The 18468-nt window shown below is 36.6% G+C and overlaps 1 protein-coding gene across 1 annotated transcript in view; it reads left to right on the top strand.

Annotated features, from left to right (window-relative positions):
* Positions 1-18468, top strand: part of DCHS2 (dachsous cadherin-related 2) — a 225656-nt gene that overhangs the window by 145138 nt on the left and 62050 nt on the right. The window contains exons 7-10 of the mRNA XM_072773716.1: positions 836-935; positions 4435-4592; positions 5694-6537; positions 8671-8910. Coding sequence (XP_072629817.1) covers positions 836-935; positions 4435-4592; positions 5694-6537; positions 8671-8910 — 1342 coding nt within the window. The remainder of the gene's footprint in view (positions 1-835; positions 936-4434; positions 4593-5693; positions 6538-8670; positions 8911-18468) is intronic.

The following is an 18468-nucleotide window of genomic DNA, read 5'->3' as shown; positions in this document are numbered from 1 at the left end:
TCTATTTACATTTATATTATTTCATCTTTTTCATTTCCATATTTTCTATGTCTTATCGTATACATAATAAATTAGAATGTTTGTTCATGTACATAATTAATAAATAGATCTTGGAGGTATTTATACTTGTTTAATTAATAGGTTATTTGAATAAAGGGTTTGGAAGCTGTTGCTCCAAAACAACTGAATTGGACATTCAAATTGTATTCAGATATGTATATTGAACAACTCAAAAAAGGCTCTGAGACAGTTAATAACTTTAAAGTCATCTTCCAAAGCTGTATTTAAAGAAAATTCTATCAAAGCAAATCATTTTGATTGGAGTATTATTTTGATTTTAATTATATCATTAAAATAGCACATGGTAGCAGGACTCTACACTTGGATTTCAGTTCCATATGTAAATTTCAGTATTCCATGAAAGTTCCTGTTGACTAATAAGTTATGTTACCTGAAGGGATGGGTCTCCTGAAATAAAAGGTTTACATTTGTCTTTAGCATATTTTGGACCTTTTAAAAAACGAGAAGATGCTAGAAATCTTAAAATATATACAAAATCTAAGATTATTTAGTCAATTTGATTTTTTTCTCAAAATTAATTCAAATGCTGCAGATAAGTTGCCCAAACTGAATTTGAACAAATTTATTCAAATTTGTAGTGTTGTTTCTTTTCATGGATTTGCACATATAAAGCTTTTATACTGTAGATATTTGAGTTGTGGGTGGATTTTAACATAGTTTTTAAGAAGCTTAATAGCAACATGTTCTTTCACTTAAAGGTTCATATTTCTTTCTAAAATTTCACTAATTTTTAAACCATTTGTTTTAATGATAGGTTCTGGAAGGCCAACCAGTAAATATGTTGGTTACAACTGTGTTTGCAAAGGATTTTGATGAAGGAAACAATGCAGAAGTTGTATATTCAGTATCTTCAGGTAAAAGTCACCCCTCATAAAGGATTAGGAGCTTTTAGAATTTCCTCTTTGTCTTCCAACTATCTATCCTCTTCTGGGAAAATGGTTAATGTTGCAAACAATACCAGGTACCAAAAAAAAAAAAAAATGCATTTGTGATTATTCAGAATCACCTTCACTTTTAAATAACTTAAAAGTTTAATATAAAATTATAGTAGTTTTTCTGTCTTAAATAGAAACCAACCAAACATCCATCTTAAATGGATCATTTTCAATAATCTGAAATACAAATATACTTTTATTAAAATTAAAGTAGTAGTGAATTAAAATTGATATTAAGTATAAAGAAATATGATTGTGAATGCTAAATATCCATGAATCTCTATGAAGACTAAATATCCTTAAGGTCAAAGTAAATCATACTTAGAAAATGTCACAGTACCTATATAGGAGTGTATGTTGGAGCTTCATTGAAAAAGTCTCATGTTTATGTTTTCCTTTTAGAATGCACAGATCTCAGATTTATTCTGATGATTACCTTTAGTTGGCATTGCATTTTAAAATATTTTTAAAGATTTTTGTTGCTTTGTCATGTTTGTCACAAAATGTGACATAATGCTATCTCTTGCTCCCAACGTTATCTCTTTATCTCAATAAATAAATAAATAAAATCTTTTAAAAAATCACTATCATTTTATTTATATTTTCAAAGTTTTTTTTTAACTTTTTTCTTAAAGATTTTATTATTTATTCATGAGAGACACAGAGAGAGAGAGAGAGACAGATACATATGCAGGGGGAGAAGCAGCCTCCCTGTGAGAAGCCTTATTCAGAACTTGATCCCAGGACACGGGGATCACGAGCCAAAGGCAGATGCTCAACCACTAAGCCACCCAGGTGCCCCAAAGATTTATGTATTTTAGAGAGAAAGAGAGAAGAGGGGGAGGGGCAGGGAGAGAGATTCCCAAGCAGATACTCTGCCGAGTGCCAAACCCAACAGAGGGCTCAATCTCACGACCCTGAGATCATGAACTGAGCTGAAACCAAGAGTCCATTACTCAACCAACTAAACCACCCAGGCACCCCCCAAAAAATTGCTAGCATTTTACAAACTAAAGCATATTTTCAAAGATCTTGCTCACCATTAACAGGGTATTGAGGCAGATTTACTATGAAGTAATAAAGTTTAAGTTTCAGGTCCCTTTACTTGAAGAGCTAACTCTGGATGACAGTAAGGGTGAGCAGACAATTTATATTTGTAATATTGTCCCATTTTTCTTAAAGGGAGCCCCTCACATTATATGTTTTAAAGCCCCCCAAAACAGGAACATCCTAAAAGGAGTATACGGAGGAAAATTTCAATAATAGACATTCAAGACCTCTATATAGAAAATTATGAAATATTAGCAAAGGATTTTAAACAAAAAAGTGAAAAGCATATTACGTTCATGCTTGGGAAAGTTCAAGATCCTAAAGGCAACATATTCAATGGTAATGAGCCTGTTGCATACACACACACACACAAAGAGAGAAATTAGTATATTAAAATATAATCCTGCTATAATACCATTATTTAGAAAGAAACAAAACCAGGTTATATGTTATTCATGAATATATGGACTAGAAAAATAAACCACCACTTTAGAAAAGAGGCTAGATACAGGGAAGAAGGAGGGGAATGAGACTTGGGGGTATACCCAGATCATCTGAGGTAGTGATACTATGTTATTTATTTAAAATTTTTGAAGAATTTGGGGAATTCACTAATTTGGAAATGTTTTCATGGTTCATCATATATTTTCAAATGTTGAAAATTTTTTAAAATTAGCTTTTAAATGATACTTGGGGTGTAGCAATATAAAAAATATGATGGTATATATTATGTTATTTATACCATTGCTTTTACTTCATCCAGTTGCTAAATAGAGCCAACTATAAAATGTAAGAAAAACATAATGAGTTAAAAATAAATATAATACAGAGTGGTTGGTGGCTTAGTCAGTTAAGTGTCCAACTCTTGATTTTGGCCCAGGTCATGATCCCAGGGTTGGGAGATCAAGCCCTATGTCAGACTCCACGCTTAGCATGGAGTCTGTTTTGGATTCTCTATATCCTCTCTCTGACCCTCCCCCCAGCTCATGTGCTCTCTTTCTCTAAAAAGAAATAAAAGAAAGAAAAGAAATTAAATAAAATAATGTAAACAAATACAGATATAACATTTATCAAAATTTCATTATTGATGTCAAAATGAATAAATGGATCAAAGCATATAAATCACAACTAAGAGATGTTACATAATTTCCTGCTCTACCCTCTTTCTTAAGGGCAAGAGTTCTTTCTTATTTGTCTTTATATTTCTTATAACTGGTAAATTATCTATTCTGTGATAATGATTCATCAAACTGGAACAAAGTGATGAAAGAGAGACACTAGCTGAGGCTTTGTCTTGAGTTTTTTTGGGGTTGTTTGAAGTGTTTAGATTTTATTAAAGAATATAAGCCTGTTATTTAACAACAACAGCATAAAACCCTGTATAATCAATTTGATTAGAAGTACCAGTATGAATTTATGATATAAGTTAGTGTGTGCATGTGTGTATTCTCTGTCCACTGAAAAAGGCCTAGAAACAATGACTGGCCGGAAGCAATAAGCACCCTCTCATGTTCAGAGTATGGCCTCCTAACAACGTGTTCCATCAAAAGGAACCAGGAGTCCTTGAAGAAAATGGCTGACTCCAGGTCTTGGACAAGAAATTTACAAGATGCGTCTGTACCATTTTGTCACACCAGATGTAAGGAGGCTACTAAAGACTACTAGGATCATATAGGAAAAGTTTGGGAATTAACTTCAAGAGGATTCCAATGTTCAAAGATGGGACAATTTGAGCATTGATAAGAATAATTATGGCAATAGATTGAAACTCTGCTAATGTGTTTATTTTTTTTTAATTTAAATTCAATTAGCCAACATATAGTACATAGTCTCAGATTTAGTGTTCAACACTGCTAATGTGTTTAAATTCATGCTTATGATTCTTAAAATAGAAACTAAACAAACTTTTAATGATCATAGTTAGAATGCAGGAGGATGTTAGTGAACCAATCCATTATTTTGAACACTATTAAATAAAAGCTTAACATCAAGTATTTATCCTGATTTTCCATAATGAACTGTTCCAATGATAGGATATCTGGGATTTGCTTCAAAAGAGAATGGTAAAGAGGAATGAGTAGGGAAGAAGGATTGGTCATGAGTTGATAATTATTGAAGCGAGGTGACAGGCACATAAGGGTTCACTATGTCATTCCATCTACTTTTATATATGTTGGAGTTTTTCCATAATAAAACATTTAAAATCTGTCATGTTTCCTGTCTCTATGTTCAATATTATTTTATGTTCATACACTCACAGAGCTTAAAAGAAGCAAATCTTCCAAATTATCACAGGTATATGTAGATTCTCTGTTTTCTGCATCGTCGGTTAACATCAATTTCTTAATTTGTGTGTGTATGTGTATAGAAGACAGTTCTGATCACTTCAAGATTGATGCCAACAGTGGTGAAATAAGAACTACCACAATCCTTTCATATGATTATAGACCTTCCTACAGGATGACTGTAATTGCCAGTGACCAGGGAGTGCCTCCTCTTCAAGGCCAGGCAGTCATTAATATCCAGGTAATGTTCCATCGTCACCATAAAGTGTGGAAAAAATGTTCAGAAGCTTTTTGTTTTATTTTTATACAAATGTGTACTGTGAAGGTACCTTAAACATCTTAATGCTATTCGTAGAGAGCATTGCAGATTTTGTGTCTTTTTATCATCACTTGAAAAATGATTAGACCCCAATAACTTTTCATTTTAACTATACAGTTCCTGACAAGATATTCACCTTTATCACTACCTAGGCATTTATGTTGCTTTGCTTATAAAGAACAAAAAAGTGTCTTGTCTTTTACTTGTTCCTAATTGCAAGGACCTGGTAAGTTTGCAGGAGAAACTTGTATATAAACAAGTCGTCCATAATAAATCACATAGTTTTTTTGTAATTATTTTTAAATTTAGAAAAGTCACTTGAGAACCATATTTTAAGGCTTTGCTTTAATCATAATGAGCAAACAGCTTGTGGGAAGTCTTCACTGTAGGAAAAATTCACACTAACCAGTGAAAAATGAGATGACTGGTGCATAGCTAGATTTCTTTACTCATGCACATAATGACCAGTAATATTAGTGAAGGTATGTATAATAACCAAGAATATATATATCTCTAAGAGTTTTGTTTCCAAATTATATTCTTTATTGATTGAGGATATGTGGGTTAGGAGAAAATTCTGTATCGTAATATTTCCAAGGCTCTGGTTTCAGATAAACAAAGACACATGATACATAAATGTGCACAGATGTTGTCATTATGGATATATTGGTCTCTAGGATTTAGAGTAATTTGGAGAACCATTTATCCCACATTCTCATTGGAGAATCACAAAGCTACAATTCAACTTAACTATAGTATGGTCTCACCAAACCTTATTTCACACATTAGAACAAACAGGGAAGTGGAAAATTTTGTACTTTCTTATCTCCTAGATGTTATGCAGTTTTCAATCTTCAGAGACATAATGTGATTCTATCATTGAAAAAGACATTTTCTCACCAATTAACATACACGTATTATACAAATGGAAGGAACTAGCTTCCAAAATAGTATCATCGCATCTATTGATTCAACTGTTTAAAAGGACCCTGAATTAACAGCTCCTTTCCACTCTGATTTCAGGTGATACCATTATCTAAAGGGAGAGCTATCATTTCTCAGCATATTAGACACTTAGTCTTACCCGAAAACTTGAAGCCTGCAAAAATAATGAGTTTGGTAAAGTCACCTGATCACCTTCAACAACATCAGAACAGAAAGTTACATTTTAGTATTGCTGCAGATGACAAGGATGGCCACTTCGAAATTGACAGCTCAACAGGGGACTTGTTCCTTTCTAAGGAACTTGATTATGAAATGACATCTCATTACCTTTTCAGGGTGGTTACCAAAGACCATAGCAAAACCCCTCCCCTTAATAGCACAGTCTTCCTTAGTATTGATGTGGAGGATCAGAATGACCATTCCCCATCTTTCCAAGAAGAGCTCATTGTGATAAGCGTAGAAGAGAATGTCCCTATAGGGACCCTGGTGCATGTCTTCAATGCCAAAGATGGGGATGGCAGTTTTTTGAACAGTAGAATTCAGTACTTCATTGAATCCCACCACCCTGGAGTGAGTCCATTTCTCATTCACCCCTCATTTGGCACATTAGTCACTGCATCCCCCCTTGACAGGGAGAGAGTTCCAACTGTCATCCTGACAATAACTGCATCGGATCAGGCTGTGAATGTGACAGACCGGCGACTGAGATCACTGATGGCAAAGGTCATGATTTTGGATGTCAATGACCACAGCCCCACTTTTCTGTCTTTCCCCATTGCCCACATCAAAGAGAATGCCACGGTAGGCTCTTTGGTGCACCACATCATGGCTCAAGATCCAGATGAAGGAAGGAATGGAAGAATAACGTACAGTATCCTCTCAGGAAATGAAAACATGGCCTTTATGCTAGATGAGTCATCAGGTACTGTCTGCCATTATCAGTTAAAGTTCTGATCGCTTGCTCACATTTGTCCTCTTCATTTTCCTCTGTTAAAATGGCAGTTCTCAAGATGTGTAAGCTTTAAAGACACTTGACTTGATTTACTGGTTAACTCATGTATAGGAAAGGCACAGAGGTTGTACTCAAATAGCCACCTGTAATCGGCCTGCTTGCTAATATTGACGATGCTTTGTGGCTAGCTCATATTTCATGGGGTGAGTAAACTTGTTTGCTACTTGTTTGTTGCTTGTAGTAAACTTGTTTGCTACTTTGCACTGTGGTCCTCTCAGGGTAGAAGATGGGACCAAAATGAATCAAGGCAGAATGTGACTAACCATCAGCATTATTCAAAGACTTTAGAATGGAAACTTATCTTTAAGATCGTACGAATATACATTTGTAAATAGTTGGAAATACTGTATCTCTAAATGGTTGGGTTGATTTGGGCATTAGGAGCTTTACTTCTCACATCAGCTGTAACATTTTATTTTTTTGCAGAGGCATTTATTCACTGTCCACACTGTAGAAATGTCACTTCACTTGTCTTGCTGTCACCATGTTGCCAGATAACATCTACTAAAAGTTCTGATGCAGTTTGATGGAAAGCTACATGTATAAAGTATCATTCTTGTGAAATTGGAAATGAACATCCCTCAACCTGATTTTTAGGAGATATGGAAGAGATGGACTACCATCTCATTCTCTCAAAACTAGAGAGTCTTAGACAAAAACATCTCAGATGCATACCATTTGGCCCAACTGTTAGTTAAGAACGTTATTTGGAATGGGACTGAATGTGTAGGATTTGGAAGTCATGATGATAGGTTAGTTATATACTGTTGGAAAATTTCATCAAAATATTTATTAAATCCTGTACATATGGTTCCATTCTGAGGCATGCATGACCACCAGCTAAAAATCTAACTGACAGAGAGATAGTCCAGACCCGGTTGCTGAGTTCTGTTAGAGCTGGGGTCTCCATGGACCTGTTTCAATGATACTTAAACTGTTTTCCAACATGGCTAAGGAAAGTCTATTTCAGATTGTTAAAGAGGATGGATAAAATTAAAGTCGTGCCTCAGTAATATAGGTATTATGATTCTTGAACAATTGTACTAGCTCTTTCAGTTTGAGGTATTTTTCAAAGACATAAATGATCATTGCTGAATGCATTCAGAGGAGACGGGCTATTTTTCTTTGCAAAGCTCACATTTCTTATGAAGAAGATACAGTGAGTTTTGCAATGGCTTTGGCTCTGAAATAAGAAATTATTGAAAACCTATATTATAAAATCTGAATTGGTAAGCTTCTTTAATTATTTGAAGGCAATCCTATGAATGCTCATAGGATGAGTATGTGTTAAAGAAGCAAACAGCAATCCTCAAAGAAAAAAAATGGGATTATTGGAATCATGGGACAGCTGTACATGTGCCAGACTTTATAACACTTTGCTTAGATGAGTTATTTGCTTAAATGGCAGTAGGATGGAGACACGTTTTATCTGTGAAGTTTATTTCCTGAGTTAAAGAGTCTTTGTATCTTTTTGTTAGTAAAACAAGATAGTTAACTGAGATAGTATAAAGAGACTATACCTCTTTATCCTAAGGAATGTAGACATACTCACCTTTTTGTAGCTTAGTCATTTTTAAACATGAAGTGTTATTTGACATGGGGGAGTTTACTGTTTCAACCTAGATTTTTTGGTTTGTTTTTTTAAGCAAGCTCCATGCCCAGTATGGGGCTTGAGCTCACTACCCTGAGATCAAGAGTCACATGCTCTACTGATTGAGCCAGACAGGCACCCTTCATCTAGACTTTTTTTAATGAAAGTAGAAAAATAATTTTGATGTAATCATCTCCGTAGATAATGATACATGATAGATTATTTCTGAATTCTCATTCATCTTTACAATTTAAACCAGAATGACTCTTTTGACTAAAAAGTTATCTTTTTATTCTTGATAATATAGAAACTTAACATTGGTTTAATAAGATTTATTCTTTAACGAAGAAAGTTTCTGAATCTTTAGCAAATTAGGTGTGTTAGACAAAGGTAGAGTAAGCACAACTTCTCTAGAAAATGTTTTATATTGCTTTTCTCTTCTTTCAAATCAGGCTTACTAACAACCACTTGTCCTTTGGACTATGAAGTAAAAGCTCAGCACATTCTGACCCTCCTGGCCCTGGATGATGGCATACCGGCACTATCTTCATCTCAAACTCTGACAATTACTGTTCTTGATATAAATGATGAGGCACCAGTGTTTCAGCAGAACCTGTATGAAGCTTCAGTTAAAGAGAACCAAAATCCAGGGCAGTTTGTCACAAGGGTTGAAGCTATGGACAAAGATTCAGGTAATTTAAAAACATAGAAACTTGGTGATTAATACTAAAAACAAAAATTCACATACTTTAAACTAGTTATGGCCTGGGAAAATGAAGACAGTTGCTAGGTATCTCAAACTTCTAATACCTCTTTGATTACCATACACATAAAGACCATTCCCATGTAAAGATATGTGTGCTTTTTTTTTTTAAAAAAAAGATTATTTATTATGCATTATTATTATTATTTAGTATGCAATGAGGGAGGAGAGGCAGACAGAGAGGGAGAAAGAATCTCAGGCAGACTCCCCCACGGAGCATGAGCCCAATGCCTCAGCCAACTGACTGAGCCACCCAGGCACCCTTCAGTTATGTGTGCTTTTTTTTTTTTTTTTTTTTTTTTAGGTATTTATTTATTTATTTATGATAGTCACAGAGAGAGAGAGAGGCAGAGACACAGGCAGAGGGAGAAGCAGGCCCCATGCACCGGGAGCCTGACGTGGGATTCGATCCCGGGTCTCCAGGATCGCGCCCTGGGCCAAAGGCAGGCGCCAAACCCCTGCGCCATCCAGGGATCCCTGGTTATGTGTGCTTTTTATATGACATTTGTATCTATTTATTTACATTATTATTTATGGTAGAGTCATATATAACTAACATATAATTTTTTTTATCTTGATAATAAACTGCATCTATAGTAATCTAAGGGGTAATAGATAAAGTATCACATATTATTCAGAGTATAGTGGTTAGATACATTGCGTACAAAAAGGTAAATGGATCTGTATTTCCTCTCTGTATATATAGCACAATGGAAGAGAGAGGATGCCAGCATCAGATTGCCTGGATTTGAATCCTAGAGCTACCCTTTACTTCAGCTGTATAACTTTGAATAAGTAGCTAATTCTCTCTGTTGCTCTGTTAGCTTTTCTGGAAAATGGGGATAATGATAGGGCCTAAATTCTAGTTCTGTTATGAATAGAAATGAGTTATTACATGTAAAGAGCTAAGACCAGTGACTGGCACAATAAATAGTCAATAAAGGTCAACTTCTGTCATTACTATTATTATTCTTATTAATATCAGCCACTATGTCCAGATAAATAACTTTGAAGTGAATAGCTACTATAGCTAGGAATTTGTAAATGTCTTAGAGTTGCTTTTCAATATCACTGTGACTTTTTTGGTATTTAAGGTTCAATAACTTTACTAATATTGTTTATATTTTAATTTAAAAAGTTTGTAAAGACCTTTTTTTATTTATTTGAGAGACACAGGAAGAGTGTGTGAGAGAGAGAGGGAGAGAGAGAGAGCATGAGCAGGGTGAGGGACAGAGGGAGAAGCCGACTCCCTGTTCTATTGAGGGAATTTAATGCAGGACTCGATCCTGGAATTCTGTGATCATAACCTGAGCCAAAGGCAGATGCTTAACCAACTGAGCCACCCAGGTGTCCTATATTTTAAACAAAATAGTTCTGAAAATTATGGTGAAATATTTGTCATTGAAAGCATATGCCAATTTTCCCCATCTGATTTAATAGAAATAGTTTAATAAGCCAGCCTTTGTATCTCATGTATATATATATTCTTTTTGTTGTATGAGTTTCAGGTGTACATTTGTCCATTTATGTGTGGGTTTATTTCTGGGCATTCAATTCTGTTCCATTGATCTGTGTGTCTGTTTTTATCCTAGTACCATACTGTTTTGATTATTATAACTTTAGTATAGTTTGAAATAAGGGGGCATGACACCTCCAGCTTTGTTCTTTCTCAAGATTGCTTTAGCTATTTGGGAGCTTTTGTGATTTCATACAAATTTTAGAATTATTTGTTCTAGTTCTATGAAATATGCCACTGGAGTTTTGTTAGGGGTTGCATTGAATCTGTGGATTGCTTCGGATAGTACAAACATATTAACAATATTAATTCCTCTAATCTATGAATAAGCCAATCTTTTTAAATTCACATTCATATATAGCAAGTGGCATTATGTAATCAGTATAATTTTTATTACAAGAATTATAATAGAGGTGTCCATGGAAAGAATAGCATTAACAGTAGCATTTTCTTCCTAAATTGTTCATCTAAAGGGTAATAGATAGATATCCTTGAGCTTTTAAATTATATACCATTTTAGATGCTTTGCCCTTGTAGAAAACATCATCTTCTCATGAAATGCATTTTTCATGAATTTGTATATGATGCTACAAAAATTTTCTTTTCAAAGACTAACCTAATTTTCTCTTTTGACCAGAATGGGGCAGTATGATCATAAAATTTTTCTTACTATTCTCAAAGACACTTGACTGGAGAGTGGTAACAATTGCCCCTCCCAGCTTGTACTTACAGAATTCATTTAGCACATTTCTGGCAGTATGGTTTTTAGGCTGATAGAAACAATGGAAAATATACATCAGCTTTGTGTTTCACAGTAGTTCAATAAAGTTCTCTTAGAGTACTCTGGTGTAAATTGAGCACTATAGGGCTCTGGGCAGCACAGAAACTATTTCACAAGGTTCACAGACCTATGCTGAACCAACCACTGATGTGGATCAGTGCAATAGTTACTCATCAGCAATTATTAAAATATGTAAAATGCTTCTTGTCTTTGATGTTACTTTATCTTATTAATTTTATTTTTGGTAATGGACACTACCAGGGAATCCTTCCTTTTAATGTCTGAAGAGAGAGAAAAGCATTTCTCTCAAATTTTTGCATATATCAACTAAAAATGATTACTGTAAATATGCATTCTGATTTTTACTGTCAAGGTGAAATGTGAAGTGTTACTGTTCATTGAAGAGTTCATTATTCTAGAGATTACGGTTTGCTTGATGGAGGGTTTAGATGCAAAATTATTGTTTTGCTGGCTTTGCATTTATGGATGTGTGAAATACACATCAGCATCTTCAAGAGTCTCATGCACCTCCACATGTTGTGGAGACAACTTAGGTTTACTGTTAATCTCAGTGTTTTTAATGAGGTCAGATCTGTTAAGCAAGTGCTTTTGAATACATTTTCCCTTAATCTTTTGTTATTGTTTTTTGTTTTTTATGTCTGCTTGTTGGGTTAAAACTGAAAGCCTGAGTGTCTGTCCTGGTCCAGCCATTCCCCCAAAATGAAAACGAATTATGCATAAGAATTAAATATCATCATCAAGATTTTGACATAACTGGCATCACACTGGAATTTATGAATGGTTTACTTTACAGTATATATATTTAAAAATACGATAGTATTACTTAATACTAGAAAGCTGAACATGTGTTTTCTAGCACTCTGCAATGCAGTTTTTAACATCGTAAGCCTAGAGTGTTGTTTGGCATTCAAACCCCATGGGACTTCGAGCGCTGCATGTTTATGATGTATGACTCACACTACTTCTAACATGAGTTTTTTCATGTATTAAAAGGGAAAAACAACTACCAGGTTTTAACTAAGATATTAAAACTGCTACAGCTTTTGGTACCACCAACAAGAGTTCTATTGTTAGTGAGAAAACATTTACTCACAGGGCGCCCCTCCCCCAGTCCCCAGAGAAAGGGAGCCTTACCAGGGAAGATGACTCACCCCCTGCTGATGTATTTACTCAATAGTGGTGAATACAAAATAATTTAACAGCACACTGCCATGCAAAAATGCCAAATTCCATAATGAGATCTTATTCTCCATTCCATAAAAGAATGTATAGTTGACCCTTGAACAATTTGGGGTTTAAGGGTGCTGACTGCCCCTCCCATAAGTCAAAAATCCAAGTTTAACTTTTGAATCCCCCCAAATTTAACCACTGATAGCTACAATTGGCCAGAAGCCTTATGGATAACATCAACGGTCAATGAACACATATTTTGTATGTTATATGTATTTTATATGGTATTTTTTCTTTTTGGATACGGGGTGGGAGAGGGAGAGGACAAAGAAGGAGAGAGAGAGAGAGAAAAACTCAAGGAGACTCCCCATGAGCGATGAGCTCCAGAGCCTGACACAGGGCTCGATCTCACCACCCCAAGATCATGACCTGAGCTGAAATCAAGAGTCAAACACTTAACCAACTGAGCCACCCAGGTGCCCATCTATACTGTATTCTTACACTAAAGTAAGCTAGAGAAAAGAAAAATGGTTTTAAGAAAATCAGAAGAAAAAGACATTTACAGTACTGTACCGTATTTATTGAAAAAAATCTGCATGTAGGTGGACTCGTGCAGTTCAAATCCTGTTGTTCAAGGGCCAACTGTATTCTCTGTCTGGGTTTATTTTGAATTCACTCCAGAACTAATGTTCTAGAAAATGTCCTGTGCTGGCTTACAACTGTGCACAACAGCCTGCATTTGAATGAAAGGGAGAAACGCTGCCATGACACTATTTCATGTTTTACCGACTCTAAAACATCATTAATTATAAAATTCATCTAACTTCAGAAATGTTAAAATGTGGAGGGAAATGCGTCTTAGAGTTAATGAAATAGTAAGCGTGAAAAAGAAAGAAAGAAAGAAGAACCACTTATAACTTCACTCACCCAGAGATAGTCACTATTAAAACTTTGATTGAGTCTTACTTCATTTAATACAGGGTATTGTAATTGCTTCCTTGTTCACTCATCTGCCTGCCCTTTACGCTGTGAACTTCTCATGGATTCAGGACACCTTTTATTCACTGTTATCCCAGGTCCCTAAGACAGTGCAAGCTAAGACGTAAGAGCTCAGTAAATATTTTTGATTCTGTGTTCTGAGAAACTGGAGCTGCTTCAAGTTGCCTTCATCCTTCAGAATTCATTCATTTATTTATTCCTTCATTCACTCAGTCAGGCATGATCCTGTTTTTGCCTTAGAACTTTGAGTTGTGTGAGCATTGTACAGTTGAGGGATTCATGAAAAATGATCTTCCTCAAAAGTAATCTGAAAATAACACTTCATGGTCAGCATTTTTTATTAATTCCTCATGGTTTTGAGGATGAAGTTTTATTTTCTTTTGCTTAACAGCCAGGCACTTTATGAAGTGACTCTAGCTTTCCTCTCTATCCTCAACTGCTATCACTCTCTCACCCTTGACTCCAGGACCCAGCCCTGCAAATATTTCTCTGTAAAGGGCAAGATAGTAAATATTTTAGGCTTTGCAGTCCACAAAATTTCTGTTACTCAACTCTGACTTTGTACCAAGAAAGCATCAATAGATAATACATAATGAAATGAGTATGGGTGTGTTTCAGTAAAACTTTACCCAAGTGGGGATGTGCTGGATTAGGCCAGTGGGCTGTAATTTGCCAACAGCTGGGCTAATAGATATATCTAATTAAGACATCTAAGTTACTTGCTACTTTCTGCACATTAGATCCAATTATAATGTCATCAACATAGTAGATCAATATGATGTTCTGTTGGATGCCAAGATGAGCAATATCTCTGCCAAATAGATTATGGCCAATAGCGGAAGAGTTTACGTAAAGATGTCCTCTATCATTTCTGATGAGTAAAAACAAATCATTTTTGATTATTTTTTCAAGCTGGTTTAGAGTGTTTGATCTCAAAAGATGGTCTTAAGACCGGTGGTACCATCATTCACAGCCTCCAGAGGCCAGCCAGCAGAGGGCTTTTACAGAATGTTGGGATCCCTCCAACCAATGTCTTCCCCAGGATCTTTATAAAGGAGAGTCCTCTGAACTTTTGGGAAGTGTTATAGGGGTAAGGTGGTAGGCATGTCATACATGGTAAACGTGCCCTAACATTTCTGGTTCTTCAAGATTTTGGATTCTTACTATACAGTATGCAAGAGATCTGGCATCTCCACCTTAGTGAGGATAGGCCATTATTGAATCAGTCCATCAAAGAAACTTGATGGGACACCTGGGTGGCTCAGCGGTTGAGCATCTGCCTCCAGCCCAGGGTGTGATCCTGGAGTCCCGGGATCAAGTCCCACATTGAGCTTCCCACAGGGAGCCTGCTTCTCCCTCTGCCTGTGTTTCTGCCTCTCTCTGTCTCTCATGAATAAGTAAATGAAATCTTTTTTGAAAAAAAAGAAAAAAAAAGAAACTTTCGAGATAAGAAACTATATGAACTAACACATTCAATTCAGAATCTCTGCTAAGCACATGACACCAATAATTGCAGCCTAAACCAAAGTTCTATTTTTATTTTCCTGAGTCTCACAACCTTAGAAATGACTTGCACACAGATTCCCTAGGTTTATTCCAATAAAATTAGAAAACTCCTGCCATTCTTTAGAAGAGAGTCAGATTTGCATATAACTGCCTGCAAAAGACATGACTCTAGTCATGGGTCTTTATGTGAATAAACATCTCCTTGCTGGAAGTTACCTGTTGTATTTGTCACTTGGTTTGGGTCTGATCTTCAGGAGATTTAGGGCTCATATAGAAGCATTCTGGTTTTGGAAGTACCTGGGTGGCTCAGTTGGTTAAGCAACTGCCCTCAGCTCAGATCATGATCCTGGGGTCTTGGGATCAAGCCCCACTTTGGGCTCCCTGTCAGTGGGGAGTCTGCTTCCCCTCTTTCTCTGCAGCTCCTCATGCTTGTCCTCTCTCTCTCTCTCTCTGTCTCTCTCTGTGTCAAATAAATAAAATCCTAAAAAAAGAAAAAAAGAAGCATTCTGGTTTTTAACTATGACTAAGCTGCAAGTTGAAAGCTTGAGTTTGTTTTCTCTGTGCAAGTTCCTAGCACATGCAGAGATTAGCTATCTCCCATCACACTCCCTTGTACTCCCCTGCAGCCAGAGTCATTTGGTCCCCTGGGGAACTGGGGTCCTTCAATTGTGATTTCTTCACCAACGACAAAGGTGATAATTTCATTGATTATGATATCACCTCAAGACTGGTATTCCATTTCCTCTGGTCAAAGAACTCAGCATTGCATGCAAAGCCAAGGCATAACCAAACCCAGAATCCCTCATACCTGAGACCCACTCCTGCTGCCAAGTAGTCCAGCAGTCAGGTGCTCTCAGGACCACCAGAGATTCTAATACAGGTGTTGAAGGCTGGGTAAAGCAAAAAGGGAATCCAGAAGTAACCCAGGAGAAATCACCATAGGAACATCTAGCACCCCTAACACTTGGGGAACAGAAGAGGTCAAGGTTATCTGACTGTAAAAAAAAAAAAAAGAGAGAGAGAGAGCGAGAACCTAAAGAGAAAATGGGAGGCCAGGTCTTGCAGAGCCTGGTTCTGGGACTTCTCAAAGACTCAGAGCCATGAGCGTGCTGCCGCAGGTGCAGCGACAGTGCCAGCAAGGATAGTGAGCAAACAGGAGTCCCACCTCCTTTCCTGCTGACTCTCACTCTCCCCTCGGAGTCCCCTGGCAGCAGACCCAGGGAGAGGGGAGATTGGCAAGAGAAAAATGTGGCTTGCGGGTCCCTGGACCCAGCATCACAGGGCAGAGCAGGGCAAAATACATACACACCTGACACACAATGGCTTCATGACTAGTATGCCATGGAAAGAACTGAGGGAGAAGCAGGCAGAGGAAACAGCCATGACTCAGACTCAGACAGAAAGAAATGTAGCACATTCAGAGAGGAAAAAGGAAGCCAGAGGACCAAGAGCATAGCGAGCAAGCACGTGAGAAGAGGTGGGGAAATAAGCAGAGCCCATATCATATGGGACTTCCTAGACTGTGCTAAGGTGTTTGGATTTTACTTTGAATATATTCAAAAATTCTTTCTTCTTTCTTAACTTGTTAAATCCTATTTATCTTTAGAGGTTCAGCTTATGTAGAAGGCAACCATCCTTTCCTAGTGATGTCTATTTTTTTTTTAAAGATTGTATTTGAGAGAGGAAGAGTGAACATGAGCAGTGGGGAGAAGGGGCAGAGAGAGAGAGGGAGAAGCAGATACCCCACTGAGCAAGGAGCCCAACGTGGGACTCAATCCCAGGATCCCGGGATCATGATCTGAGCCGAAGGCAGACACTTAACTGATTGAGCCACCCACGTGCCCCTCCCAGGGATGTCTTATATGGAATCATAATGGCCTGCTTACTTATCCGTGTGCACTGCTCTCCTGCCAGCACTGTTAGGGTAGAGAATTTGTCTGCCTGCTGGCAGTTGTAGTCTTAGAACTTGGCATAGTACCTTGGCACCTGCTATCACTCTCTATACATGTTTATTTAATGAAGTAATCAATGAACAAACTGTCTACCTGGGGCAAGTCTTCCCTGGTCCACTTCCTTAGTGATTTCAAGTATCCTACCACATTGTCCATAATTCATTGATTTAATTGTCCCCCCTCTAAAGGGGAACTTTGAGGACCAAAATAATTACTTATTACTCAAGGGTATCTTTTCAGTGCTTGGCACTCAGTAGATATGCATTACATGAATGAACAAGTGAATGAATGAACACATGAATGAATGAATGAATGAATGAATGAATGAATGAACAAGCAAAACAACCACATAACTGGAGCTCAGTGTAGATACATGGGTGTTATCTGCAAATGGATAGAATCCAAAGACAGTGAATTGGGCAGGAGGGAGAATGAATTCCTCTCCCTTCTCCTTCTCTCTTCTCTTTTCTCTCTCCCTCCCACCCCTCTCCCTTTGCTCCTTCCTTTCACATCAGACAGTGGGCACCTGGGTGGCTCAGTGGTTGAGCATCTGTCGTTGGATCAGGTTGTGATCCTGGGGTCCTGGGATCGAGTCTCACATCAGGCTCCCTGTGGGGAGCCTGCTTCTCCCTCTGCCTATGTCTCTACCTCTCTCTCTGTGTCTTTCATGAATAAATAAATAAAATCTTAAAAAATACACTTAAAAGAAAAAAGTAACGTATTGGGTAGGATGGTAAAACACATTACAGAATGATGAGAACAATGAGAGGGAGGGAAGACATAAAGATTTGAGTTTATGTTAAACATTCTCTGGGTTTGTTCACTCTCCTTCTCTCAAATACAATCTTTAAAAAAAAAATAGACATCACTAGGAAAGGATGGTTACCTTCTACATAAGCTGAGCCTCTAAAGATGAATAGGATTTAACAAGTAAGAAAGAAGAAAGAATTTTTGTTAAAGTATGAAAGCATATTTCATACTGGGTACTACGTCTATTCGTGTCTATTTGTATTGGGAATTAAAATATCAAATATTTTAAATACGTCTTAAAATAACATATAATGTAATGTATAAAATATAACATAATGCATAATGTATGATAAAATCATATAACAAATGAGTGAATTGATTTCAAAAGTAAAGGGTCCCAAATTAAAAGGTGCTGTTCTCCATGTAAGTACCCTGAAGGCAGAGGCCACATCTGTTTGATTCACTGCCATCTTTTGGGCAAATAGCACTGTGCTTGACATCTATTTTTGTTCACCAAGTATTTGAGGAACAGGAAAGTAGGTGTAAGATGGTATTGTTTCCATTTTCCTAATGTACAAAGAGACAGACAGGAATAACAAATTTTACTTGGGATTTTTAGAATTTTTGTCTTGGCTGTAGAAGAGATTATGTGACCATTATGTGACCAAAGTAATCACTATGTTTATTAAATAATCATTAATGGAATAATGTGCCTAATGTCTACTGACTGAATGGTATTTTTTGGTGACCTCTGACCATACCAAATCGAATATATTGATTATATTTTATTAG

The sequence above is a fragment of the Canis lupus genome, chromosome 13 (assembly GCF_048164855.1).
Source record: "Canis lupus baileyi chromosome 13, mCanLup2.hap1, whole genome shotgun sequence".
NCBI lineage: Eukaryota > Metazoa > Chordata > Mammalia > Carnivora > Canidae > Canis > Canis lupus.
This window is presented reverse-complemented; position numbering and strand designations above follow the sequence as displayed.